This window comes from Cetorhinus maximus, chromosome 12 (genome assembly GCF_964194155.1).
Source record: "Cetorhinus maximus chromosome 12, sCetMax3.hap1.1, whole genome shotgun sequence".
Classification (NCBI taxonomy): Eukaryota; Metazoa; Chordata; class Chondrichthyes; order Lamniformes; family Cetorhinidae; genus Cetorhinus; species Cetorhinus maximus.
In genome coordinates this window covers 114,625,678-114,653,660 of record NC_135890.1, presented here as the reverse complement: position 1 = coordinate 114,653,660, position 27,983 = coordinate 114,625,678, and the positions used below count along the sequence as shown (strand labels likewise).

At 45.5% G+C, this 27,983-nt stretch overlaps 1 protein-coding gene across 1 annotated transcript in view; it reads right to left on the bottom strand.

The window, feature by feature from the left end:
• wscd2 (WSC domain containing 2) overlaps positions 1-27,983 on the bottom strand; it is a 289,995-nt gene that overhangs the window by 133,408 nt on the left and 128,604 nt on the right. Inside the window, exons 2-3 of the mRNA XM_078554462.1 lie at positions 10,956-11,070; positions 4,783-4,967 (exon numbers count right to left, since the gene is read on the bottom strand). Coding sequence (XP_078410588.1) covers positions 4,783-4,967; positions 10,956-11,070 — 300 coding nt within the window. The remainder of the gene's footprint in view (positions 1-4,782; positions 4,968-10,955; positions 11,071-27,983) is intronic.

Here is a 27,983-nt window from a genome sequence, read left to right as displayed (position 1 = left end):
ATACTTATGGATGGTCACTGCAGATGTTTCTTATAAGAGGATTCTTGGGTAAGTAAGAAGTAAACCTAAGCTACCGCGCCACTTTGAAAATTAGTCACTTTGAAAACTCACATTTCCGAACGGCCTCCATAGCAGTGCAAATGGATCAACATAGTTCAACATAGAAACATAGAAAATAGGAGCGGGAGTAGGTCATTCGGCCCTTCAAGCCTGCTCCGCCATTCAATATGATCATGGCTGATCCTCTATCTCAACATCGTACTCCCACTCTCTCCCCATAACCCTTGATGTCTTTAGATTCCAGAAATCTATCTATTTCCTTCTTAAATATACTCCATGACTTGTCCTCCACAGTCTTCTGTGGTAGGGAATTCCATAGGTTCACCACCCTCTGGACATGCGAACATATGAATTAGGAGCAGGAGTAGGCCACTCGGCCCCTCGAGCCTCACTTATACCTCACTTACAATTTCTTTTTTGATCTGATGAAGTAAATGGTTTTTACAACTTTTCAGGGTTTACTGAATGCTTTTAAGATCATTTAGCTGTAGCCCCCAAAACAAAACATCCCTCAGGACTGCCATTACTGTAAGCTTTGCAGACATCACATCTCCAGCTCTCCATTTAAGTAAGTCCACCTGCTGCTTTATAGTCTTAGCTTTCTAGCTGTAAACCTCTTAAAGCAATATGGCCCCAACATTTTAAGTGTAATAGAATCCAAACTGCTTTAATTGCATTTATCCCACTTTCTACAGTTAAACTTTTATTCCTAAAGCTAAAAATTATATACTAAAACAGATGAACTATGAGTTAGATATTTGCATAGCTAACCATATGCAGCACTGGAGACAGAGGAATTATTTTAAAGAAAATATCAATTGCACATGATACTGATGGTGCTTGTTATCCAAATCCTAGGGTTTGTGGCTAAGTGACTGCCTGGTGTGTTAAAGAGGAAGAGGGACCAAGAAGTTTCCAAGTTCAATGCCTGGTCTATGTTGAGTTAGTGCTTTTCAGCCAGGATTACTATTGTTGGCAACATTCACCACCTAGGAACAGGGGAAGAATGTTCCATTGTTCTCTGTCTTTGTTACTCTAGACTTGACTATTCTAATGCTTTCCTTGTCAGCCTGCCATCTTCCACCTACATAAATTTCAGCTCATCCAAAACCCCACTGCCTGCATTCTCACACCAAGTCCCATTCACTCAACACACTTGTTCTCACTGAATTACAATGTCTCTGGAACAAAAACAGAATTACCTGGAAAAACTCAGCAGGTCTGGCAGCATCGGCAGAGAAGAAATCAGTTAACGTTTCGAGCCTTCATGGCCCTTCGGCAGAACTGAAGCATAGTTAGAAGAAGGGAGAAATATAAATTGGTTTAAGGTGGGTGGGTGGGGGGAGAGAGAGACATTGAGGGTGTGGTGATTGTGGAGATGAGCAGATAATCAAAAGATGTCACAGACAAAAGGGTCAAAGAGGTGTTGAAGGTGGTGGTATTTGTCTGAGAAAAGTGCTAATTAAGAATGGAAGGCAGGATATTCAAAGTACAGCTCTAGTGGGGGTGGGGTAGACAGACTAAAGGTTTTAGTTTTAGATTTAAAAATAATGGAAATAGGTGGGGAAAGAAGAATCTATATAAATTATTGAAAAAAAAGGCGGGGGGGGTGGGGGGGGAGAAGAAACGGGGTGGGGATGGGGGGAGGGGGAGTTTAAGATCTAAAGTTGTTGAATTCAATATTCAGCCCGGAAGGCTGTAAAGTGCCTAGTCGGAAGATGAGGTGCTGTTCCTCCAGTTTGCGTTGGGCTTCACTGGAACAATGCAGCAAGCCAAGGACAGACATGTGGGCAAGAGAACAGGGTGGAGTGTTAAAATGGCAAGCGACAGGGAGGTTTGGGTCTTTCTTGCGGACAGACCGCAGGTGTTCCGCAAAACGGTCGCCCAGTTTGCGTTTGGTCTCTCCAATGTAGAGGAGACCGCATTGGGAGCAACGGATGCAGTAGACTAAGTTAGGGGAAATGCAAATGAAATGCTGCTTCACTTGAAAGGAGTGTTTGGGCCACATGTCATGTCCTCCTTCTTCCTTAACCGAGGTTTTCCATCCACGGTCGTTGACAGGGCCCTCAACCGTGTCCGGCCCATATCCCGCGCATCCTCCCTCACGCCTTCTCCTCCTTCCCAGAAACATGATAGGGTCCCCCTTGTCCTCACTTATCACCCCACCAGCCTCCGCATTGAAAGGATCATCCTCCGCCATTTCCGCCAACTCCAGCATGATGCCACCACCAAACACATCTTCCCTTCACCCCCCCTGACGGCATTCCGTAGGGATCGTTCCCTCCGGGACACCCTGGTCCACTCCTCCATCATCCCCTACTCCTCAACCCCCACTTATGGCACCTCCCCATGCCCACGCAGAAGATGCAACACCTGCCCCTTCACTTCCTCTCTCCTCACCGTCCAAGGGCCCAAACACTCCTTTCAAGTGAAGCAGCATTTCACTTGCATTTCCCCTAACTTAGTCTACTGCATTCGTTGCTCCCAAAGCGGTCTCCTCTACATTGGAGAGACCAAACGCAAACTGGGTGACCGTTTTGCGGAACACCTGCGGTCTGTCCGCAAGAAAGACCCAAACCTCCCTGTCGCTTGCCATTTTAACACTCCACCCTGTTCTCTTGCCCACATGTCTGTCCTTGGCTTGCTGCATTGTTCCAGTGAAGCCCAACGCAAACTGGAGGAACAGCACCTCATCTTCCGACTAGGCACTTTACAGCCTTCCGGGCTGAATATTGAATTCAACAACTTTAGATCTTAAACTCCCCCTCCCCCCATCCCCACCCCGTTTCTTCTCCCCCCCACCCCCCCCGCCTTTTTTTTCAATAATTTATATAGATTCTTCTTTCCCCACCTATTTCCATTATTTTTAAATCTAAAACTAAAACCTTTAGTCTTTCCACCCCACCCCCACTAGAGCTGTACTTTGAATATCCTGTCTTCCATTCTTAATTAGCACTTTTCTCAGACAAATACCACCACCTTCAACACCTCTTTGACCCTTTTGTCTGTGACATCTTTTGATTATCTGCTCATCTCCACAATCACCACACCCTCAATGTCTCTCTCTCCCCCCACCCCCACCCCCCACCCACCCACCTTAAACCAATTTATATTTCTCCCTTCTTCTAACTATGCTTCAGTTCTGCCGAAGGGCCATGAAGGCTCGAAACGTTAACTGATTTCTTCTCCGCCGATGCTGCCAGACCTGCTGAGATTTTCCAGGTAATTCTGTTTTTGTTTTGGATTTCCAGCATCCGCAGTAGCTTTTAGCTTTTTGTTTTTAACAATGTCTCTGGGTCTGGCAATGCCTCAATTTTTAAATTCTCGTCCTTTTATTCAAACGGCCTCACCCCTCATTCTCACTGTAGCCTCCTCCAGGCCTGAAAACCCTCTGTGCTCCCCCGATTCCGGCCTCTTGCACCCAGTGGGGCTGAGCCTTCAGCTGCCTGTGCTCTAAGCTCTGGAACTCCCTCACTAAACCTCTCTAAACCCACTAAAACTCTTTCCCCTTTTGAGATGTACCTCTTTGTCATCTGTTCTAATATCCCATTATTTCAAATTCTGTTTGATGGTTAATGCTCCTGTGAAGCACCTTGAGATACTTTACTGCATTAAAAGTGCTAAATAAATGTAAGTTAGAGTTGTTGATCAGAACCTGCTCTTATCTTGCCTGACTGAGTGACTTCCCAACCCCTCCCTCTTTCTTTCTTTTCGACAGCAGCTCATCCATCAAACTGCCTGAGCTCTGTTCCAAGTTACGGGCCGAATAATTCAATTAACTATAGCGAGTCCCACCACCAGCAGTGAAGGCAGCAACGCCTGTACTTGGTCTGCTTCCCCTCCCACCCCTATCACTGGCTCATCCCCACTCCTGGCACTAGCGATTCTGAGGGATGAAACATTTAACGCTTACAAGAGCGTTCGACTCTAGGCCTGTTTTTGACAAACTAAGAACTGGTTTTCTTTTGGCGTGAATAGTTCTTAACTTTATTCTCTGATGCTTGGGTTGAGTTGGATGTTACTCATGGAGTTAGGACAGGTATCAGGTATGTTCGGGAGCAAACACAATCCAAGTATAAGACTCTTCATTAAAACGAAATCTGCTCTGGTAGAATGACACAGCACAGAAGGAGGGTGGTCATCCTATCGTGCCTACTCTTTGAAAGATCTATCAACTAGACTCACTCCCCCTGCTCTTACTCAGAGCCCTGTCATTTTTTTCCTTTCCAAACAGATATTAAGCAGAATATTGCTATCGCCACTTCAGCCCATGAACTGGAAGTAGGGTGGTGGGCCTTGCAGCAGCGCTTGGGGGAAAGAGGGCCTATTTTTCTGAAAACAGCAAACTGAGTTCATTCAAACAGAATCTCTGTGAGCTACAGCAAACAGAGCTCATGGCCAAAACTACGGCAAAGTCTCCCGGTAAAAGCAAGATTATTTATCGAGAAAAATACAATGAGTGGAGGACGGTTACATAAATTACAACATAAAATCAATTCCAATCACTCACTGCAGTGTGGTCGATGGTGGGCGGAATGACCCAATCACCTTCATTCTGATCGAGATTTGTGGTGTCGCTATATATCAAACCTTATATTGAGATGTTTATAAATATTCTATCCATTTTGCTTCCCAGTGCAACATGATAGGGAGGGAATAAGGGGTTCTGGTTCTAACCGCGCTGTTCTCGTGCCCGTGTTGCCCAGTCATTATTGTGCTTACAGCGTCTGGCAGATTCACGTGTCAGCTCCAGATGGTAGACGGACAGACGGTTGGGCCCTCCGCACATGTTGCTCTTCTCGCCTTTGCATTCCATGTTGCACTCAGAGTCGCTGGTGTTCCGGGCCTGTATCTTGTGCCCACAGTAACACTCTGCTCCAAACTCCAAGCCCGCATATTGATAACCCCTGGGGAAGTAAGGAAGAGAGATGGTTACAACTGCAAAAGATCCTGGAGTGGGACTTGAACCCATGATCTACTGACAGGGAGGCAAGTGTGCTACCCACTGAGCCACAACTGGTATAGACAGCTATGGCATGCTTGGGCTAGTAAGAGGGAAAACAACAGTGATTTTTTTTAACCTTTCGTGATAATCCAGTCACTCTATTGGAAAGTCAATATTTCCAGCAACATTGTATAAATGCTACATTTGAACTATTTTACTTGCACAATGACACAGGGTAAATCGAGCCACAGTTTTTAATTAGTAGAGGGGATCTTGGCCTTCATAAATAGAGGGAAGTTATGCTGAACATTTATAAAGCCCTAGTTAGGCCACAACAGCTCTATTCTGTCCAGTTCTGGTCAGCGCACTTTAGGGACCTTCAGTGGTTTACCAGAATGGTTCAAGAGATGAGTAATTTTAGTTACAAGATGAGGCTGGGGAAGCTGGGGTTGTTCTTCTTGGAGCAAGGGAGATTGGATATTTCGAGCAATGCTGTATAAATGCTATCCTTGAACAAAATCACTTGAATTATGACACAGAGTAAATTGAGCCACGGTTTTTAATGCAGCCACTGTACAGAGTAATGAGCGACAGGAAACATCTCCAAAAATTAGGTGTCTTGCCCAAAGGATGTGCCTTGACTAAAATGCACCAGTGTGACATTTCCCCCCCCATCACTGCCCCTCCACAGGGCCTCTCTGAGTAAAGTTGGCAGTCAATGCCAAATTGTATTGGCTGCTGGCAAACAGTGCCAACTGCCTGCAGTCATTTCACAAGCACTGGTTTGACAGAGCAGGGTGTCTAAAGTGATCTCATTTTTTTGGAGTCCAAGCAGAACCTTGGGAATCGTCCACTTATGAGACATCAAAAACTTGGAATTAAGTTTGGTGCTCATCGCTACTAGCAACCACTGCATAGTGGCACGGAGCTGTCAATCAAACTGATAATTTGTACACAGCAGTTATCACAGTCTGATAGAAAGTTAATGGGCAGGCCTACATGTGACTCCAGGCCCCTACATGTGACTCCAAACCCACAGCAATGAGGTTGACCCTAGAATACCCTCTGAAATGGCCTAGCAAGCCACTTAGTTGTAACAAACCGCTACAAAGACACAAAAAAGAAACAAAACCCAGCATTGACGGCATTAGAAATGACAATGGCAATCGCAGCCCTGTCGACCCTGCAAAGTTCTCCTTATGAACAGCTGGGGGCTAGTGCCAAAATTGGGAGAGCTGTCTCACAGACTAGTCAAGCAACAGTCTGACATAGTCATCCTCACAGAATCATTCCTTACAGATAATGTCCCACACTCCACCATCACCATCCCCGGGTATATCCTGTACCACTGGCAAGAAAGACCCAGCACAGTGGTATACAGTCGGGAGGGAGTTGCACTCTCAACATCGACTACAGACCCCATGAAATCTCATGGCATCAGGACAAGCATGGGCAAGGAAACCTCCTGCTGATTACCACCTACCGTCCTCCCTCAGCTGATGAATCAGTGCTCCTCCATATTGAACATCACATGGAGGAAGCACTGAGGGTGGCAAGGGCGCAGAATGTATTCTGGGTGGGGGACTTCAATGTCCATCACCAAAAGTGGCTCGGAACTATCACTACTGACCGAGCTGGCCGAGTCCTAAATGACATAGCTGCTAGACTGGGTCTGCAGCAGGTGGTGAGGGAAAAATATACTTGACCTCATCCTCACCAACCTGCCTGCCGCACATGCATCTGTCCATGACAGTATCAGTAGGAGTGACCACCGCACATTGTAGAGACAAAGTCTCGTCTTCTCATTGAGGATACCCTCCATCCTGTTGTCTGGCACTACCACCTTGCTAACTGGGATAGATTTTGAACAGATCTCACAACTCAAGGCGTTGTGGGCCATCAGCAGCAGCAGAATTGTACTTGGAGACAATCTGTAACCTCATGACCCTGCATATCCCCCACTCTACCATTACCATCAAGCCAGGGGATCAACCCTGGTTCAATGAAGAGTGCAGGAGAGCATGCCAGGAACAGCACCAGGCATACCTAAAAATGAGGTGTCAACCTGGTGAAGTTACAACACAGGACTACTTGCACGCCAGACAGCATAAGCAGCAAGTGATAGACAGAGCTAAGCGATCCCACAACCAACGGATCACATCTAAGCTCTGTAGTCCTGCCACATCTATTCATGAATGGTGGTGGACAATTAAACAACTCACTGGAGGAGAAGGCTCCACAAATATCCCCATCCTCAATGATGGAGGAGCCCAGCACATCAGTGCAAAAGATAAGGCTGAAGCATTCACAACAATCTTCAACCAGAAGTGCCGAGTGGATGATCCATCTCAGCCTCCACCAGCATCACAGAAACCAGTCTTCAGCCAATTCGATTCACTCCACTTGATTTCAAAAACGGCTGAAGGCACAGGATACTGCAAAGGCTATGGGCCCTGACAATATTCCGGCAATAGTACTGAAGACTTGTGCTCCAGAACTTGCCATGCCCCTAGCTGTTCCAGTACACCTAAAACACTGGAATCTACCCGGCTATGTGTAAAATTTCCCAGGCATATCCTGTACACAAAAAGCAGGACAAATCCAAACCTGTCAATTATCACCCCATCAGTATACGCTCCATCCTCAGTCAAGTAATGGAAGGGGTCATCAACAGTGCTATCAAGCCGCACTTGCTTAGTAATAACCTGCTCAATTGATGCCCAGTTTGGGTTCTGCCAGGGGCACTTAGCTCCTAACCTCATTACAGCCTTGGTTCAAACATGGACAAAAGAGCTCAACTCTGGAGGTGAGGTGAGAGTGACTGCCCTTGACATCAAGGCATCATTTGACTGAGTGTGGCATCAAGGAGTCCGAGCAAAACTGGAGCCAATGGGAATCAGGAGGAAACCTCTCTGCTGGTTGGAGTCATGACTAGCACAAAGGAAGATGATTGTGGTTGTTGGAGGTCAGTCATCTCAGCTCCAGGAAATCACTGCAGGAGTTCCTCAGGGTAGTGTCCTAGGCACAACCATCTTCAGCTGCTTCATCAATGACCTTCCTTCCATCATAAGGTCAGAAGTGGGGATGTTTGCTGATGACTTCACAATGTTCAGCATCATTCGTGACCATTCCTCAGATACTGAAGCAGTCCATGTCCAAATGCAGCAAGACCTAGATAATATCCAGGCTTGGGCTGACAAGTGACAAGTAACATTTGCACCACAAAAGTGTCAGATAATGACCATCTCCAACAAGAAAGAATCCAACCATCGTCCCTTGATGTTCAATGGCATTACCATCACTGAATCCCCTACTATCAACATCCTGGAGGGGTTACCATTGACCAGAAACTGAACTGGACTAGCCATATAAATACTGTGGCTACAAAAACAGGTCAGAGGCTAGGAATCGTGCGACAAGTAACTCACCTCCTGACTCCCCAAAGCCTGTCCACCATCTATAAGGCAAAAGCCAGGAGTGTGATGGAATACTCCTCACTTGCCTGGTTGAGTGCAGCTCCTATAACAATGCAGAAGAGGACAAAGCAGCCCGCTTGATTGGCACCACATCTAAAAACATTCATTCCCTCCACCAACGATGCACAGTGGCAGCAGTGTGTACCATCTACAAGATGCACTGCAGGAATTCACCAAGGCTCCTTAGACAGCACCTTCCAAACCCACGACCGCTACCACCTAGAAGGACAAGGACAGCAGACACATGGGAACACCACCACCTGGAATTTCCCCTTCAAGTCACTCACCATCCTGACTTGGAAATATATCGCCGTTCCTTCACTGTTGCTGGGTCAAAATCCAGGAACTCCCTTCCTAATAGCACTATGGGTGTACCTACACCACATGGACTGCAACAGTTCAGGAAGACAGCTCACCACCACCTTCTGAAGGGCAACTATGGATGGGCAATAAATGCTGGCCCAGCCAGCGAAGCCCACATTCTGTGAATGAATTTTTAAAAAGGCACTTAAATTGGGGCATTGGGCTGCTTGTAGTCTACAAGGACAGTGTTTCCTATCTGCATTATCTGTCAATACACATTGTTAAGATCCCAGCTGATGTAACTACTGGGCAAGTCAGATCCTAGAGTGAAGTTTAGCTTGACAGATCCAAACTTTTTTCTGAAACTGCGGGGGAGAGTTACTGAACAAACTCACAGGAGTCTACTGATGAACTTTTAACACAACGAATAAAACATTTATTAAACAAGAAAAATGAACGATATTACACCAGACAAAAAGGGTGGAAAGATCTCAATACAAACACAAAAATAGGATTCAAATAGTCACTATTCCTTCACCCCAACAGTATCTTTACAGATACATACAAATTCGGAAAGATAAAACAATTCACCACATTTATCTTATACTTCAATAGTCAGGGTAATTCTGCAGTGCTAGTGAACCAGCTGGTGAACTGTGGTCAGACACACCACACTCTGAAACAAACGGCAGATGCGACCAAAGAGGATTCTATGGATTTCTCAACAACCCACCTAAAAGCTTATCACAATGTGAGCCAACCTCTTGGTCTCACTGGAACTCTGTCCTTCTCACGAGGGTTTCCAATTTCCACATTTGAAGATCTCAGCTTGGAATTCTCTCCAGAAGTCGCTCCCACTCGGATGGTTTCAACAAGAATCCACCTCCTGGGTTTCAATCTTGCCTTCCAAAATTCCTTTCCCCTGGATCTCCGAGTACACTCATGCTTCACTTTCCAAGCATGGCTTCAGATCTTCGGCTGTGCCAAGCAGAATGCCACTGCTCCAAAAGTGCACCTTTGCCCTTATGGCCCACAGCATGGAGCCACCAGCCTTTGGCAGCCCTCTCGGACCTTCAGGGCTCTTCTCAAGCCCACTTCACTTCGGGTCTGCTCCCTGCCGCTCTTTCTTTAACTTGGAGCCTTTTCATCCGCCCTGTTGTTTATCTTGACTCATGGGATCTACCTCTGATCCCTGTCGCTGTCCCTGCCTGGGACTTTCTTCTGGGACCCCTTTCTGTCCAACTCAATGGTTTGGGGCCTTCTTCTTGATGGGGCCCTTCTCCCTGTGTTCTGCTCCCTGGGACACCTCCTCTCGAATGGCGCTCCAGTTCAGGTCACCTGACCTGCTTTCCGCACTGTTTCACTTCTTTTCTTCTTCTTTGTCTTTCTGTGCATGTGCGCAAGGCTGTTTCCTGGCCTGAGGAACATAAACAAGACTAACAGCTCGTGTGCGGCCACTTCCCAGGTGGCGCACGCACAGAAGTCCCAAAGGCCCACTGGGAACTGTAGTCCCTGAGCTCCTGATTTATGAAAGCATTTTTGGGGTTTCCTAACAACATAATATTGAACTTTGAAAGAGGGTTTATTCATTACTTAGATAAGGATATTTGGAGATGCATAGAATTTACCATATGGAAATAGCCATTCAGCCCAACCTGTCTGTGTTGGCGGTTCTAATCTCATTTGCCCACCTTGTTCCCAATAATTCTTTTTTCCTTCATTCACTTATCCGATGGCACTTAATGGGGGAAATTTTGCTTTCCACTCCAGTTACTCACTTTGGTTTCATTACCCTCCCCTCTCAAAAGTCTAGAAACCTCAGTTTTGAAATTTTCAATTGAATCCCACCCCCCTACCCGTCTCAACAACTTTTAGTGGGGAGAGAGTTCCAGGTTTCCACTAACGTTTCTGTGAATGGCTTAGCTCTAATTTTAATATTGTGCCCCCCCTCACCTTGTTCTAGAATCACCCAACAGAGGAAATGGCTTCCCTATATCATGCCTATTAAGCCCCGTCAATATGTTCGGAACTGGAGAGCAGCGGATAGTCACTTTCAGGGTGGAGGAGGAGCAGGGAATCCAACTGAAAAATATCCTTATACACTATTACCTGTTCTAATTGGGAAGATCATTAACTGAAGTAAAATCGTAGGTTGAACTCTGTCACCCTACCTTTCAGCACAGTTGTCCTGGCAACGAAATACTGTCATCTTTCTGTAGTCAAAGAATGCTGTTCCCCGTAAGGTTCTCCGCTTGGTGCTGTCAAGATAACAGCCAATATATTTTGCTGGAAAAGAAAAGAAAAGGAACACTCTAAAATAATAATAGATAAAACACCATAGTTTAGAAATTCATAAGATAGAGCCTGGGGCTAGACGTTACTGCATATGCTTCATCATGGACTGAATAAATAAATACTGCAGCTACAAGAGCAGGTCAGAGGCTAGGAATCCTGTGGTGAGTAACTCACCTCCTGACTCCCCGAAGCCTGTCCACCATCAACAAGGCACAAGTCAGGAGTGTGATGGAATACTCCCCATTTGCCTGGATGAGTGTAGCTCCCACAACACTCAAGAAGCTTGACACCATCCACGACAAAGCAGCCTGTTTGATTGGCACCCCATCCACAAACATTCACTCCCTCCACCACCGATGCACAGTGGCAGCAGTGTGTACCATCTACAAGATGCACTGCAGGAACTCACCAAGCCTCCTTAGACAGCACCTTCCAAACCCACAACCACTACCATCTAGAAGGACAATGGCAGCAGATAGATGGGAACACCACCACCTGGAAGTTCTCCTCCAAGTCTCTCACCATCCTGACTTGGAAATATATCGCTGTTCCTTCACTGTCACTGGGTCAAAATCCTGGAACTCCCTTCCTAACAGCACTGTGGGTGTACCCACACCACATGGACCGCAGCGGTTCAAGAAGGCAGCTCACCACCACCTTCTCGAGGGCAATTAGGGATGGGCAATAAATGCTGGCTAAGGCAACGTCCCATGAATGAATTTTAAAAAATAAAATTGCCGCCTGTTTTTCAACATTCCTGGTACAAATGGCCTACTGTGTTTCAGCTATGGGCTGCGACACACGTGGAAGTTTTAATTATCTAACAGCAGAGGTGATGAATGTAAAACCTGCGGGGATTTTCCATTACTAAAACACTGGGAGGGTAAAAGGTGAGGATGCGTGCTATCATTCAGAATGGCTGGAACCGTTCATCTCAAAGGGATCATTAAAATAATTTTTAAAAGTCGAGTCGTTTCCAGGCCGAATCCTTGTTGGGTCACTGATGCTCCAGGGAGGAAGATGAATCTCCAGGACGCTGGCGAGAGTGGAATTGGGGCCTTACAGAATTTTTTTTTTCATTTTCTTTGATTATTTATTAAAATATTGGAAGTAAGTAAAAGGTTGCTTCCAATCAGGTAGCCTAGGCTCCATTTGCTTTCCAATTGGGGTGGGGTGCAGTGATGGGCATGCCAGGCAGCCAATGGCAGGAGAGTAGTGGAGGGTGGGTGGGACAGTTTGGAGATCACATGATGAAATCCCCAGGAATGCACCCAATTAGAATTGGCAACCCTAAATCCATGGTTCATGATGATATCAGAGATCATAACTAACCTCCATTAGGATGGGGGTCAGGGAATTCATAGCATGCACTCCGCGCTCTCTGAGCAGGGGAATGAAAAGCTCGGCTGAAAAGCACACATTTGAGGGCGTCCAGTGTGAACAGGCCATCCCAAGACCTAATTGCCTGTCCAACACTCACTGATCAGGCTCAGTCTTGCAACATGGCCACTTGGGTGAGGCATATGATGGTTGCTGATGCCTGTGCTGATAATCCCACGATTGGGAAGAGAGGTCAAAGAAAGCTAAAGTAAAAGTAATTCAACACAACATTTGCAGAAAATGATAGCCTTTCTCCTTGCATCCTCCCTAGTGACCCAGGGTCAATCGTCTTTGCGTGTGAAAGTGAAAGTGAGCTATGCTGCAGCTCTCTCTCCTCGTACCTCCAAAAGGAATAGAGTTACATTGTGAATAACACACTGGAGCAGAGACAGAATGTGTTGAAAAATATCAACAAAATAGAGTCAAAAGAATTTCTGCTAGAAGCCACAGATATACACAAGTGGCCTGCCTGAGAGCCATTGAATCAAAGCTGGAGCATGTGGTCAGAGCTACTGAGATCCACTAGAGGCCAGAGCCTGGCTTGGGGTTGCTGTCCTCACAGTAGAATGCCTGAGGAATATTGTGCAGTGGAGCATAAATTCTACACACCACTGTAGAACTTGTTCAATATTCTTGCATGGAGAAACTCACTCGCTCATCCAGAGCTGCTTCATCCAATTCAGGGTCGCGGGGAGTCAGAGCCTATCCTAACAGGCAATGGGCGCTAGGCAGGGTACACCCAGGACAGGACACCAGTCCATCACAGGGCACACACTCACACTAAGAGGCAATTTAACTGTCACCCATCCACCTAGTCGCCATATCTTTGGATGGTGGGAGGAAACCGGAGCAGACACAGGGGGAACATGCAAACTCCACACAGACAGACACCCAAGGTCAGGATCGAACCCAGGTCCCTGGAGCTGTGAGGCCGCAGCGCTAACCACTGTGCCACTTTGCCACCTGCATGGAAAACCTTTTGCGCATAAATTAAAAAATGAACCCAATGTCAATCTCTCCACCGTTGGTGGCCATGCCTTTAGCTCCCAAGGCCCTGGACTTTGAATTCTCTTTCTAAACCTCTCTCCCTCTCTTTCCTCCTTTAAAAATCTGTCCTAATATCTCCTTATATGGGTTGGTGTCAAAATTTGATAATGCTCCTTTGGATATTTTGCTACATTAAAGGCACTACATAATTCAAGTTGCTGATGGTGAAATGTGGCCAGGCAACTGTTTCATTGAGAAATCTGGATGAAGGCCAAGGCTGTGAATATAAACTGTGGGCGGAATCGTCCCAGATTCGCACTGAGTGCGGTAGCGTGTGGAAAAAAGGACGTTTTACCCGCTGGCCACGGGTTGTCATCGCAATCCTGCCTCATTAATCATGCATTCCCGGGAAACATGCCGTTTCCATGCCGACGGGCTCTCATTTGCCCACCACGCCGTCACTTTGCCGCTTCATCACACCAGGCACCACATTTAAAGTACAGTCGCACGCACACCTCTCAGTGCTTCCAGCCCACGACTGCAGCAAAGAAGACATGGCCCCGAAAGGCAAGAAGACTGCAGCCCCCAGGTTAGGCGATGTGTCCCTCGAGTGCCTTTTGGACACTGTGGAGGCCCAATGTGATGTCCTCTACCCCCACTCTGGCCGCAGGAGAGACAGCAACATTGCCACTCTGGCTTGGTAGGCGATGGTAGTGGTGATCAGTGCCAATGCTGCACAGAAGAGGTTGGCCATCCAATGCAAATATAGGATGAATGATCTCATCCATGTCGCCAGGGTAAGGCAACCACCTCATCACTCTAAACTCACACACTCACAAGCCCATCACACATTCACTGGCATCTCATTCACTGCCAGCTCAAGGGATATCGCCACTCACTCTCCCGCACACACCCTCACATCTCCATCTGACTGCTTCCTCAGCCCTCAGCATCTTGAAGCCACTAGCACAGACCAACGTGTGCCCCCAGGCACACCCTGGGATACCCCCCTTCCCCAGTACAGCTCTCACCCTGCAGCCTCTTCCTTTGCCTGAGGCCACTTCTCCCCCTTCCCCAAGCAAGCCCTAGCCCTGCAGCCATTGAAAAGCTACCCCTGCCTTTTGGCTGGTCTGGTAGGTAGAGACCTGCCCGTGAATCCCCCTAAAAGTGATGTGGAGCTGCCTGCGAAGCCTGGCGCTGATGACTGTGAGCGCTGACTGAAGCAAGGTAGGCAAACAAACCTCGAAATCCTGAGTGATGTGCAGCCCGCCAGGTGCACATCGCTTATGTACAGTTGCGAAACACGTCAACGCATAATCATGCCAACGTGCTCAGGTGATCCAGCGTGGGGGGGATGATTCCAGCGAGCTGGGTTTATAATGATATGCAGATGTATTACGATGAGGCTCCCGACGTCCAACGAGGGGAAACGTGGCCTGCCACTGATGGGCAGGGTGGACGATTGGAAACTGGTTTCACGATGTCGTGGAACTGATTTTTGGCCTTCCCGTCACATTGTCCACTCACGCCACCGAACACGCCTGACACAAACAGACACGGAGAATTCCCTGTGTATAGTCAGGTCAACCCAGGGCTCGTTTTGTATTCTACCTTCACCCATAATGTATCTCAAAAGGGATAAGTTCAGCAAACCTGTGCTCCCTGTTGTAGCCAGGTCTAAAGGGAGTATAGATGAGAGATAAGATTAGAACAGTGCAGCAATAATTCTCCAACCCACACTCCCTCTGAGTTTGGGTTATGGAATTAACCCGTGATATGTTTAGAAGCATCTCTTCCAACCTCTTGAGTGCAAGTTGAGCCCATTTGCAAATAATCTTTATTTCAATTTTATCAACAACCAGTGAGATTACAGTCCTGTAAACATTCCTAAACTGTATAGAATATTCAATTGTGGATATGAGTGACATATCACTGTGCACTCAGTGAATAGTTGGTTTTTGTCCAAACAATGAAACTATTTCACAGTACCTCTGGGCCAGGTAGTGGAAAATTCAGATGAGGCTATTAGTCCTGACTGCAATCAGAAAATATCACTCTGTTTATCCATTATTCTACATTTATCACTCCCATGTAGCCAAAACTCCTTTCAGCAGGACAAGCAGGGTGTTTGACTTGATAGAAACCGAAACAGTGATGATAAAAAAAATACTTTTCAGCTCTGCTGAAGATTTTCCCCTGGTGTGCCGATTTTGGCATCGCCTGCTTCACAAGACCTTTTGCTAGGGGCTGATCCAGCGCAAAACGACGACCCTTCTGCAAGTGACTAGCAGCTTAAGATAACTTAAAGACCAATTATCAGAGGCCTACTAGAAAATTACAGTGGGCCTACCGTCCCCCCACAACCACTCCCCCCCCCAATCAGAGGTCAACAGGAGGCCCTCCATCTTCAAGAGCCCACGCACTGTCCTTATCTGGACGGTGCGCTAGTTACGCCATTAGTCGGCCAATTCAGGCAAAAATTGGGTGCCCATTACCCACGTAATTGAGCGATGGGGGCAGAGATGGTCGGGATTCTCTTTTGAACCTGATATCGGGGTCCTAAACCAAAATGCAAAATCCCGCTCATGTCCTCCTCCTGGATTGTTTCAGCCAGGGAGTGGGGGAGGGTGGAATCTGTGGTTCCTACAAACACCGTCAGTTCACATATTGCTCCCTGGGGAGTGAACGTAATAAGTCAGCAAAAAGATCTGACCAATTTTTTGATTATCTAATCAGATCATTAAGCTAATTGTCTGGTATCAAAGAGTTGGATCTGTTTGTTGTGCCTGAATTGCAAGATTGTCCAGAATTAATGGCGTAAGTTCATTATTTTATAGAACTAAATAGAGAAATCCTAATTCATTGATGTTTGAGCTTTAGTTGTATTGATATAAATATTTTCGTGACAACTGTTTCCCTTTGAGTTTCACCTTGTGCGGGTCCAGGATATGTTGGCCTCTTAGTGCAACGTTCATATCAAGTGACAACTCAAAATTTGGATGCACGGCTTTGAAAGGTCGGGTTTGGAGGAGAGAGGGCTGGCTCTCTCTCTCTGTGGTAGCTTGCGGTCCTCTGTGTGGGTGTCCTGCGGAGGTCAGGAATTCAGGCCCTTTTAACAGCCACGGGCAAGCAACTCCCTCGGCGATGCTGCACTTTCAAGGGCGTGGAGAAAACTCAAGTCTATTTAAGGGAAGGAAAATGGAATGGGAGGCCTGTACAGGGCTAATGGTGCCTCCTCCAAACTCTTATCTCAGCTCACGCTCCAGGGCTAAGGGAGTGCTTCATTGTCGGAAGTGCCCGCTTTTGGATGAGACGTTAAAGCGAGGCCCTGCCCACCCTCTCGAGTGAATGTAAAAGAATCCATTGCACTTTTTGGAAAAAAAAAAGACAGGGGAGTTCTCCCCAGTGTCCCGGTCAACACTTATCCCTCAGTCAATACCTAAAAAATGGATGATCTGGTCATTTATTGCACTTTTGGGAGGTTGCGGTTGTACAAAGTTGTTAACACATTCCCCCCACATTATAACAGTGACCATACTTAAAAAAAAATACTTGATTGGTTGTGAAATATTTAAATACAAGTTAAAGAGTATGTTGACATAAGAATGAGATTATAGGTCAAATGGCCTGCTTCTGTAACATGTTGACCCAATGGCCTGGATTTTTTTTGCCGAATCGGGATAACTCGGGAGCTCTTTAAAATTGGCGGGCGGGACCCGAATCCGGGATTCCCATTTCCCGCAATTTTCACCGGTGCTGGATTAGGGTGTGGGCTGTGCCCACACACAGAACTCCCGCCTTTGCCAGCTCCATTGCGGTGGTGGGGGCGATCTAACCCTCCTCCCCCCTCAATCTCAATGCAGTCGGGCCCCTTCATTGTTGGCTTGGGCCTGCCTCTTTTTAAAGGAGGCGGGGGCTGCTGGGTCGGGAAGTTTCCCGACTCAGCCTTCCCGCTTCCTCCATGAAAATCTCGACCCTATGACTTCGTGAGAAGGGTTGACAGAGAAAAAGGTAGAGGATGTGAAATGCCCTGGCAACTATCTCAGGGCACTGCAACGTCCTTAAGGGTTTTAGCCGCACCTACCAAGCAGAGATGACAGCATTGCAGGAAATCCCCGAGGAGGCCCCATCTCTCTTTGTGGATACACTCCAGAGAAGTGTTTTTCAAGCTGTGTCCTGCTAACCTTTTCCCCACGGCATGTTTCACAGCTTGATTATAGATAATCCACTGAATCTGAGGCATTCAAAGGGTAACAAAAGTAGAAAAAGACAGAAAATCAATGACTTAGGAAGGATTACACCATTAGCTGCAATGGTTCTCATACTGAATCAGTCCCACGATTTGGAGGGACCCCACAGGCTAATCCCTAATAGATGGTAAAATCGAGAATCATTGAATCTCACCATATCCCAGGGATTCCTTCAATGAATACCAAATTGGAATTCTTCCAAAAAAAAACACATAAGGATTACAGTAAATATCCATGTAACGCACAATGACCTATTTATGTGAAGCTGTTGCATAGGCAAGCTTTATGGTAATTTGATTTTAAAACTAAATTTACTGGGTCGTGCAATGTGAGGCTAGAGGGCAGTTTATTCACTAATTAAATATTAAAATTGCAAAATTTTCCGGCCAATTTTGAAGATTAGCAGATATACCAGTCCTTCAGGCTTGCTGACAGGATCGCTCCCAATTCTACTTTTTAAAATTATTATCGAGAAGCCCAGGTGAAATTGTACGGCGTCGGCAATGTGGAAAGGACAAAAGGAAGATGAGGTAAATAAAGCAGTTAGAGTGGCTAGATGCTACCCAGCTTAGGTTTCCAAGGCCCATGGCTTGTATCTGGAAAGGAGGTGAAGGGTTTCACAGTTTTGAGACACAAAGGAAGAATGATCGGGAAACAAAGCAATGCGTCAACTGCCGAATTTTGGTCTCCTTACCTCAAGAGGGATATGCTTTCCGCAGAGAGGGTGGGACAAACGTTCACTAGGTTGACTCCTGGGATGGGAGGGTTGTCCTATCAGGAGAGATTGAGTAGAATGGACCCACATTCTCTGGAGTTTAGAAGAACGAGAAGTGATCTCATTGAAATATGTACAAGTCTTAGTTAGGGCTTTTAACAGGATAGATGCTGAGAGGCTGTTCACCCTGGCTGGAGAGACGAGAACCAGGGGTCATAGTCTCACGATAAGGGGTCAGCCATTTAGGACTGAGATGAGGAGAAACTTTTTCATTCAAAGGGTTGTGAATCCTTGGAATTCTCTATTGCAAAGCGCTCTTGAAGACTGAGATTGATTAATTTTTGGACACGAAGGGAATCAAGGCATTTGGGGATTGCACAGCAAGATGGAGTTCAGCTAGAAGATCAGTCATGATCTTATTGAATCATTGATCAGGCTTGAGGTGGCATACGTCCTAGGCCTCCTCCTATTCCTTATGTTCTCATGGTCTCGATTTCAACACAGGAAGCTGACCTTCTTGCTATGGCTTCGGCAAGTCCTGGAAAGGAGGCTCAAATCCAATTGTCTAATTGGTTGTGTCAGAGACTCATTTTCGGTTCTCTGGCTTTAGTCGCACACTTGACTGGGAGCAGGACAGCCATGGGGCAGAATTTTCAGGTCGTCGGGCAGGCGCGGTGGGCGGGCCCAGTCGTGGCTGTAAACCGGTCCGCCGCCCGCCGCCGGCCCTCGACCGCGATTTCACGCTGGGTGGCCAATTAACGGCCATCCGGCGTGAAATGTGCGCTGAAAGGTTCAGCGTTGCTGGGGTGGGGGGTGGCAGGAGGAGGGCGGGTGCTGAAGTCAGCATGGGCGCAGGGGGGGAAGCACGGAATGAAAGCTCCCTGAAGGCAGAGAGCTGCCTCGGGTGGGTGGGGGCGGTGCTGAAGAATTTGAAATACAAGAATGAAGATTTTGAAATCCTGAAAAAAAAATGTCCCCACACAGGACTCACTCGCCTGAGCACATAGATCATAAAAATCTTGTCAAAACACTTTTCTTTTAAAAATTAATATCGGAAACCTCATCCCGCCCATGGGTGAGGTTTCCTCAAAAAATGCAAAGGCTGCCTGGCCGATTTTGCCCGCCTGCCAACCGTAATGTTGGACGGGCAGCGAAAAATCTCTCTCAATTAATAAATAAATGGCCTTGATAGGCCTCTGAATGGTTGGCGGGCGCGCTGCCGACTCTCGTGCGCACCTGCTGACCGAAATATGGCGCGAGTGCGCGATGACGTCGGGGCGTTCGCCCGACATCACCGCGTGCTATTTTACACCCGATCGGGTCGAGTACCTGTCCGCCCGCAGGATGTAAAAATTCTGCCCCATTATCACAAAATTAGAGCTTAAGATGTTTAAAGGAGCTGATGGGGTAGAAAGAGAGAAACTATTTCCCCTGGCGGGGGCGGGGCGGGGGTTAAAAACAGGGGTGGGCACACCCTTAAAATCAGCGCTGGGCTCTTTGGGGGTGATGCCAGGAAGTACAGTGCACCATGGACATCGGGTACTCTCTCTCCCCCAGAGAGGTGTCGATCTTGAGAGACAATCAAAAAATTTCAAACTGAGATTGCTAGATTTTTGTCAGGCAAGGGTATTAAGGGTTAAGGAACCAAAGTAAATAGGATATAGTTAAAATGCAAATCAGCCAAGGTTTAATCGAATGCCAGTATTCTTTTACTACAGGCCAGTATTTTCTGTTCAGCGTGCGGGGGCGGGTCCCGCATGCCGATGTGTAAAATGACGCGCGGTGATGCCGGGCGTGCATCTCGACATCACCGCGCGTCGTTCCGATCTTTCGGTCGGCGGGAGTGCACACCGGAGTTGGCTGCGCGCCCGCCGATCTGTCAAAGGCCTGTTAAGGCCATTAATATACCAATTAACCAAATTGACAGGGATGCCTGCCCAACCTTAAGGCTGGCGGGGGGTGCAAAGAGCCCAGGCGGCCTTCACATTTTTAATGAAACCTCGTCCACGGGTGGGATGAGATTTCGAGAAAGGTTTATTAAATTAACAAATATTTTTTTAAACATTTGATAAACATGTCCCAGCTCATGTGATGCTGTCACATGAGGGGACATGTGTAAATGATTTTTAACTTTTTTTTTATTTTGATGTTTCAAATTGAACTTAATCTCCCTTGAGGCAGCTCTGTGCCTCAGGGGGATTTCTGCGCTCTTTCGCGCGCATGCTCGAAAGATCGCAGGCCCTGACTCTTCCTCCTCCCACTACCTGCACAGGTAGCGCTGAGCGCTACTGGGCGCACATCACACTGGGCGGACCTGAATTAGCCCGCCCATGTAAAATGGCGGCGATCGGCTCCGCTCCCGCCCACGCCCGCTCAGTCCACCCGACGGGGAGAAAATCCTCCCCATGGTGTTGAATGATCGATTCACGTTCTATAGTGCTTCCAAAAGCAGTTACTTACAATGGTAAAAAGAGAAACTCACATTTCTACAGTCCCAAAGTGCTTCACAGTCAATAGAATATTTTTATTGTGCAGCACAGTCACTGCAATATAAGAAATGCAGCAGCTAATCATACGCACAGCAAGCTCCCACAAACAGCAATGTGATAGTGGCACACGGCAGGAATTTGGATAGTTCAGGAAACCTGCCCTTCACAGTTTTCTTCCCATTAACAGATGGACAATCTTGTGGAGTGCGCTGACCTCCATGCGAGAATTCCCAATTTGTGTTGTTCCCATCATATGAAGCCCTACCTCAACAGCACCAACTTGCAAAATCTAGCCTCAAACGACCTCCATCCATCCCAGCAGTGCCTTCAGAGTCATTCCCAATATACAACTGCTCTGAATTAATGTCTTGCCTAAGGAAACTGAAAGGATGTTGGCATTGTATGGATTTTATTTTCTCAAGGGAGCCTGATCACCGAACTCAGGAACAATGGGTTAACCTTTGACTTATGGGTGGACTCCTTGGCATTAATAAAAGCCACAATACATATATGTATATATACACACAGACGCACACACACAGACGCACACACATGCACAAGCGCACACACACAACTCCCAATCACAAGCATTATGCTTTCATTTCTAACACTCATGCTATTTAAGTGCTTGTTACAGATTTTATTTCCCCCTTTTCCCAAAGCTGAAACTTGGAAGAAATCACTGGCAGTAATCTGCTCTTCATGTACCTGCACACACAGAGAATATGTGATGGGCAATCAATATCTCCATTAGTGAAGCATTTGAATGACTTATGAATGACACAGTCATTAACAGGTTGTGGTCAACATCACAGTGAGATCTCTGCATGCATTACTTTGGTTAAGTAAAAGAAAGACTCGCGCATATGTAGCAGGGGAAACTTAAAATGAACTGCCAACTTGCTGTCTCATTATCGCACAAGGTCAAAATCTGCCCATCGAGTGCTGTTATTCTCTAGACAATGGCAGGGCTAAGGAAAATAAGCAATATTACTTCTTTTGCCTTCCTGGTCAATTAAATAACTGTGGAGAAGTCTTATGATGCTATATAAATGTAAAACTTCTTGTACATAGGCGCACAACACTGGCAACAATGAGAACTGGGCAGCACCGAGTGAGTCAAAGGTTCGCTTATTTGTAAATAAAGAATTGGGCAGAAAGATAGGTTTGCACTTATATGACATCTTCCAAAACCTTGGGGCATCCCAAAAGACTTCACAGCCAATGAAGTACTTTTGAAGTGTTGCTCCGATTTGTAATGTAGGAAAGGCACCAGCCACCTTTGCACCATTATCTCCCATAAGTGAAAATCTGATCATTGATGTTGCTGGAGCCATAAATATTGCCTTAGGAAACCGGGGAGCACTCCCTTGCCGGCTTCTTCAAAAAGTGCCACGGGATCTTTTACCTCCGCCTGAGAGGGCAAGTGGGGCCTCGGTTTAATGTCTTATCTGAAAGACAGCACCTCTGACAGTTCAATGCTCTCTCTCAGCGCATTTGCAATAAAACCATAGACTGCTTCACAATTGTTTCATTGGCCAGAAATGCAAAAGAATATGTTGGGCCAGAGTTTACTGGAGCCAGCTTCTTCTCTTCATTAGATTTGCCCTTGCTGTTTTATTTCCATGCGTTTTTGCTAGGGACGCTGCTGTGAGTAAGAGGTGGAAATCACATGCAGCCCTCTAGAGGGCATTTAGAAAATGTGCGAGAATATGTGTGAACAGGGCAAGCAACCATGTATCTCCTTAACCAGTCAGTTTGAAGAATTTTGAAATAAACAGCGCTGAGTCTAAACAAAGAAGCATGAATTAAAATAGTGAATTTGATGTCAAATCATGTATAGAAAGAACAATAAAGAGGAAAGAAAGATGGATGAAGAGGGAGGAAAAAACGACAAAGTAAAAGTAAAAATAATATTCATTTACTTTTTCAAAAGAGATCTTCAACAATAATGAAACCGCGGGAATGAGACTCCATACTTGTAAAAATTAATTTTTAATGCGAGAGAGTTTTTTTGGCAGTATTAAAGACTTATCATGCTTATAAAGCAGGTGCTTAGATTGAAATGGATAAGCTCTCGCTTTTTGCAGCAGATTTAGTTTCTATCTATCGCATAATTACAGGACCTTCACTCCGTTCAATACACTGCTGTGTGATTTGTGCATAAATAACAGCTGATAGCCTCAGGGATATTTTGACAGTAAATTCTGGCCCATTAAAATTGATTTTTCTGCATTTATGTAAGTTTCACAGAATAAATTGAGAAGTAGATGACAATAAACATTGACAGCTGGAACATAGGTGGAGTCTGAAGACAGAGATAATGAGCAAGAGATGGGCCAATATAGCATGCTAGCACCATTTTCTGATGACTGGCGATGTGGGGGTGGCTGGGGACGGAATTGCAGGAAAAGATAGCAGACAGGCTGTGTAGAATACACAGTCGAACGAAGATGTCACACCTCAGCGATATTGCCAAGGCAAGACATGCCAATGTTGCCATTTAAATGGCGCAGGTGTGCACATCACAAAACATTGTTCATCAACCTTGCTTCTATGGAAGCAGACGTGTCCTCCACACTTGTGTCAATGTCTGTGGGTATGACTGGTTTCAAAACGGCGACAGACAGGCAAGCAAATGCTGGCAGAAGCCCCTGGCATGCTTTATTTCATCAGGTACCGCTTCATGCTACACGCTACTGGGGAGCTTATAAAGAAAATCCTCACTGTTAATTTTAAATTGTTCTTCAAATTGGCACGACGCTCTGCAGCGCTCCATCTGGGGTTAAGATTTGTATTCAAAGTCGCCCTTTGCTTGTCAGATTCTCTTGTATCATTTTCCAGTTCAGTGGGACCCTTCTCATTACAGCTGGTTTCTTCGAGAATGTTAGGAGAAAGTTTAGGGTTCCCCATGGAAAAAAATTCCAACCCTCTTCTGCAGCCATAAAGCAACTAAGCAAAAAAAAAAAAAGCAAATTCTAAAAAGAGACAAAAATGTACACAGAAAAATAACGCAAAAAAAAAAAAAATAAAGTTAAGACAATAAAAGAATTGTTCCAATCTCTCTGTTCCCTTTGGAGCTGTGTGAATCAAGGAACATCTCCTTCTGCTGACAGTGGAGGGGGAGGTTGAGATCCCAACCTAAAATAACTGGAAATCACACCCTCTTGAATTTCACATATTGTTACAATTGGAAGGTTTATAAGATGATGATGTTTTAGGATTGTATCTTTTGTTTTTAAAAGTGTTATAATCTTTAAACATTGTGTAGACGAAAGGAGTCATATGACATGTGTTGGTATCTGCCTGACAGTACGCTTGGGTGACTTAATTGTTTAAGATCAAAGGAAGACTCAGGTTGTTTTATTGAGAGGGAGGTGCAAGGCACTTACATTGTCAGCAGTTTCGAAGTTTACAATGAGTAGTCCATTAGTCTCCCAAAGTACCAGAAAGGTGTTGTATCAAGTTGTAAACAGTTGTGCTGTAAATTTTCCCTCTACTATTAGCATGAAAGGAAGTTAGGATCAAAGAAAGCTGCTTAGCATTTCTACTTAGATTCAAAGCTGATGTGTTTCCTGTTGCCATGGAGAAGATAGAGGAAGCCATTTTGAGATCAGGTTACAGGCTTCCCTATAAACCCAGAGATATTACAGATGGACAGCTGTTACAGTTTTGCCTTGTGTGGTCTGCAGCCAGCTAAGAAGTAAAGAGAAAAGGAGAGGAAAATCCAGGCCTGCACCCGAAGCACAGAAAGTATTGACTCTATTGTCCGCCAAGTAGAAGGTTGATGGGAACTTACACGCAGACTGAGGACTGAGTTCCTGAGAGAACCTGGAATTTAGAAGAATGAGAGAGGATCTCATTGAAATGTATAAAAATTCTGATAGGGCGGGACAGACTGGATGCTAGAATGCTGTTTCCTCTCTGACTGCGGGGGGGAGGGGGGTTCTAGAACAAGGGGTCACAGTGTCAGGATATGGAGTAGGCCATTTAGGACTGAGGAGAAACCTCTTCACTCAGAGGGTGGTGAACCTGTAGAATTCTCTACCACTTGTGGAGGCCCAGTCACTGAATATATGTAAGAAGGAAATAGATAGATTTCTAGATTCTAAAGGCATGAAGGGGCATGGGGAGAGAGTTGGGAGTACGGTGTTGAGATAGAGGATCAGCCATGATCATATTGAATGGTGCAGCAGGCTCGAAGGACCAAATGACCTACTCCTGCTCCTATTGTCTGTGTTTCTATGGAAGATTTGCCTGCCTTGAGGCTAGAGAAAGAAGTCTACAGTGTAACCCTCCCAGTCAGCGATATTTCTGGGATTACAAGTTACCCGGCTCAGAAAGTGAAATGGAAGCAACCCCTTGGAAGCTGGATGTAACTGTGAACTCTTTGCTATAAGAATTTAACTCCACGGAGAGAATGACTTGTGATAAGTAACAAGGTGCTGTTTATTTCCATAGTTTAAAGTATAAGTTGCCTGCAAGAGAAAATGTTGTTTACTTTATGGATTCTTTTAGTCATTTGTTACAGTAAAGGTTTTTTTATAAAATGTGAAATCTTGACATGTCAACATTTCAGCTAACATCCGGAAGTTCAAATTTCCCTTTGAAAGTTATTGGTCTCACAGAGATTATAACAGTATACTATCTGCACACTTCAAAGGTTTAGCCTTGCAAGAAGAGCTTTTAAAAGCAGAGATGACCTGCCAAGCCACCAACACACTCACAGTGTGGAGGGGGATGTTCACCTGTTCCGTGCGTGGGAAGGGATTCAATCATTCATCCAACCTTCTGACACACCAGTGAGTTAATAAGCGACTGCAGGGGTTGGCTTCTGCTATTATTGCCTCCACTGTTCACACCCAGGGCTGAACCATGTTCCTCCTGGCAGGTAGGATTTGTTTCCGCTGCTGACATTATTAAACACCAGTAACTGGGCTGGAGTATAATATTCTGGGCCAACAAATCTGCTTTTGTTTAAAATGGACAAAAACCTTCCACAAAGGTTTATCTTAAGCTCGTGCAGATAATGAGCGAGAACAATCTCTCGGAATGTTAAGCATGACTGGAGAATCCTGAAAAAGCAGGGATTTCAGCAGGAATCAGGTGAAATCCTGTGCAGCTGTGTTGTACCATGTATCAACTGCCTGGATTATGGGGATCAGATCATTTCTCTCATTTTATACAAAAAACAAAATCCGCATAGCAAAACAACTTGTCTGTGGCACTCACAATTATGTCAATTGTATTGGTCAGGTTGAAAATAAACAGGCGGAGATGATTAATTAATTATGTATCCTGAGTACATATAAAAAAGGACTGCTGGCACACTGAGTGGATGGGTTAGTAGGAGGCACTTTTTCCATTTGTAGAGGTGTCAATAACCAGGGGGCGTCAAATTAAGGTAAGAGGTAGAAAGCTAAGAGGGGAGTTGAGGAGAATTTTTTTCATCCAGAAGGTGGTGGGAGTCTGGAACTCACTGCCTAAAAGGATGGTTGAGTCAGAAACTCTTGTAATATTTAAGAAGTATTTAGATATTCACTTGCATTGCCATAGCCGCCAGGGCTATGGGCCAAGTGCTGGAAAATGGGATTAGTATAGTCAGATTTTGGATGGTTGGCGTGGACATGATGGGCCGAGTGGCCTTCTTCTGTGCTGTAAACATCTATGAGGAAGGGATACATAATGCCGCATTCTATAAATAAACCTACTATCAAGAAAAGGATCTATACTTCATTTCATACTTCACAACCTGGCTTGGATCCAATTAACAAGACTGTGTCATTCCCTCTTTGACTTGCATGTAGAAACGTGACAATCAATACTGAACCAAGGTGCCTGTCTCGTGCATCAGACTCTGGAAAATCTATCGCCTGCCCATTAACATTGAAACAATTTCCACAGCAATCATTAGTGGTCAATTTAGTGAGCAGTCTTTCCTTGTTACAATCAGCTCAGACTTCACCTCTGTTGTGAAGTCATCAATCATGTTAAAAAAAAATTGTTTATTGTCTGGACAGATGTCGAAATGATATTGGTTTGGGGAAGTGGATAATTGGAAAGTGCCGGAGGTTTAATTAATTAATTAATGTCCCTGCGGTATGTTCCAAATGGGATTTGATCCTTGATTTAACAACATGAAAGCAATCACAGAATATGACTCAATCCTCAAAAGAAAACATCTATTATAAACCATTTATCAAGTTTCACATTCTCTCATTTTGTATCCTGTTTCACTCAACCTTCAAGACTCATAGTAACCAATGGCCCTTTGTGTAAAATGGACTCAGATTTTTCTTGTACCAACAGTGACCTGAAATGTGATTCATTTTAAATTAATGCCAGATCCCTCTGGGAACTTCTGACGACACTCTTAGGGAAATGATGAAGAAAAATCTCTTTAAACTGATAACAGGATAAGCACTGGGCCTACCACAGACAACCAATAAATGGGTCATGCTATCAGGCCAGATAAGGAATATCTGGGAGCTTCCTGAGAAGCTTATCTTATTGATGGTCTTCTTATTGTGATGCACGTCTGGAGAAAGGAAAGGAGTTGGGTATCTTCTCAACAGCTTAGTCTGTATCGGTGTAGCTCTGACTGAGACCCATTTTTGGCGGTTGACATTTGAAAGGGATTCCTAAGGATAGGCTGGGTCACGTTGGCTAGTCACGAAACAAATAGACGGTAGAAGGGTCATACTTTTGAAAATAAGGTGTGTAAATGCTTGAACTTTTAATGTCTGGAATCAGAAGTTGACATGTCTCAGAAGGTTTGGTTATGAGGGCTAATGGGGGAGGTTTTCTAAGCTCAGAAGATGATAAGAATGAAAGCTAGTGAGGATTCCTTTGACAAGTGTGAACATTGAAAATATATCAAGCTGTTTTTTTATCAGTTCAAATATAATCAGAAGTGAGAAGCAAAGTGACTGGGGGTGGAATTTTACGCCAGCGGGATTTTATGGTCCTGCTGAAGCCAATGGAGTTTGGAACGGCTCGCTGCATTTTACGACCCCGTTCCCTCTGCGGTAGGGCCATAAAATTCCAGCCTCAGTCACAATGAAGGGTTAATGTTCATATAAG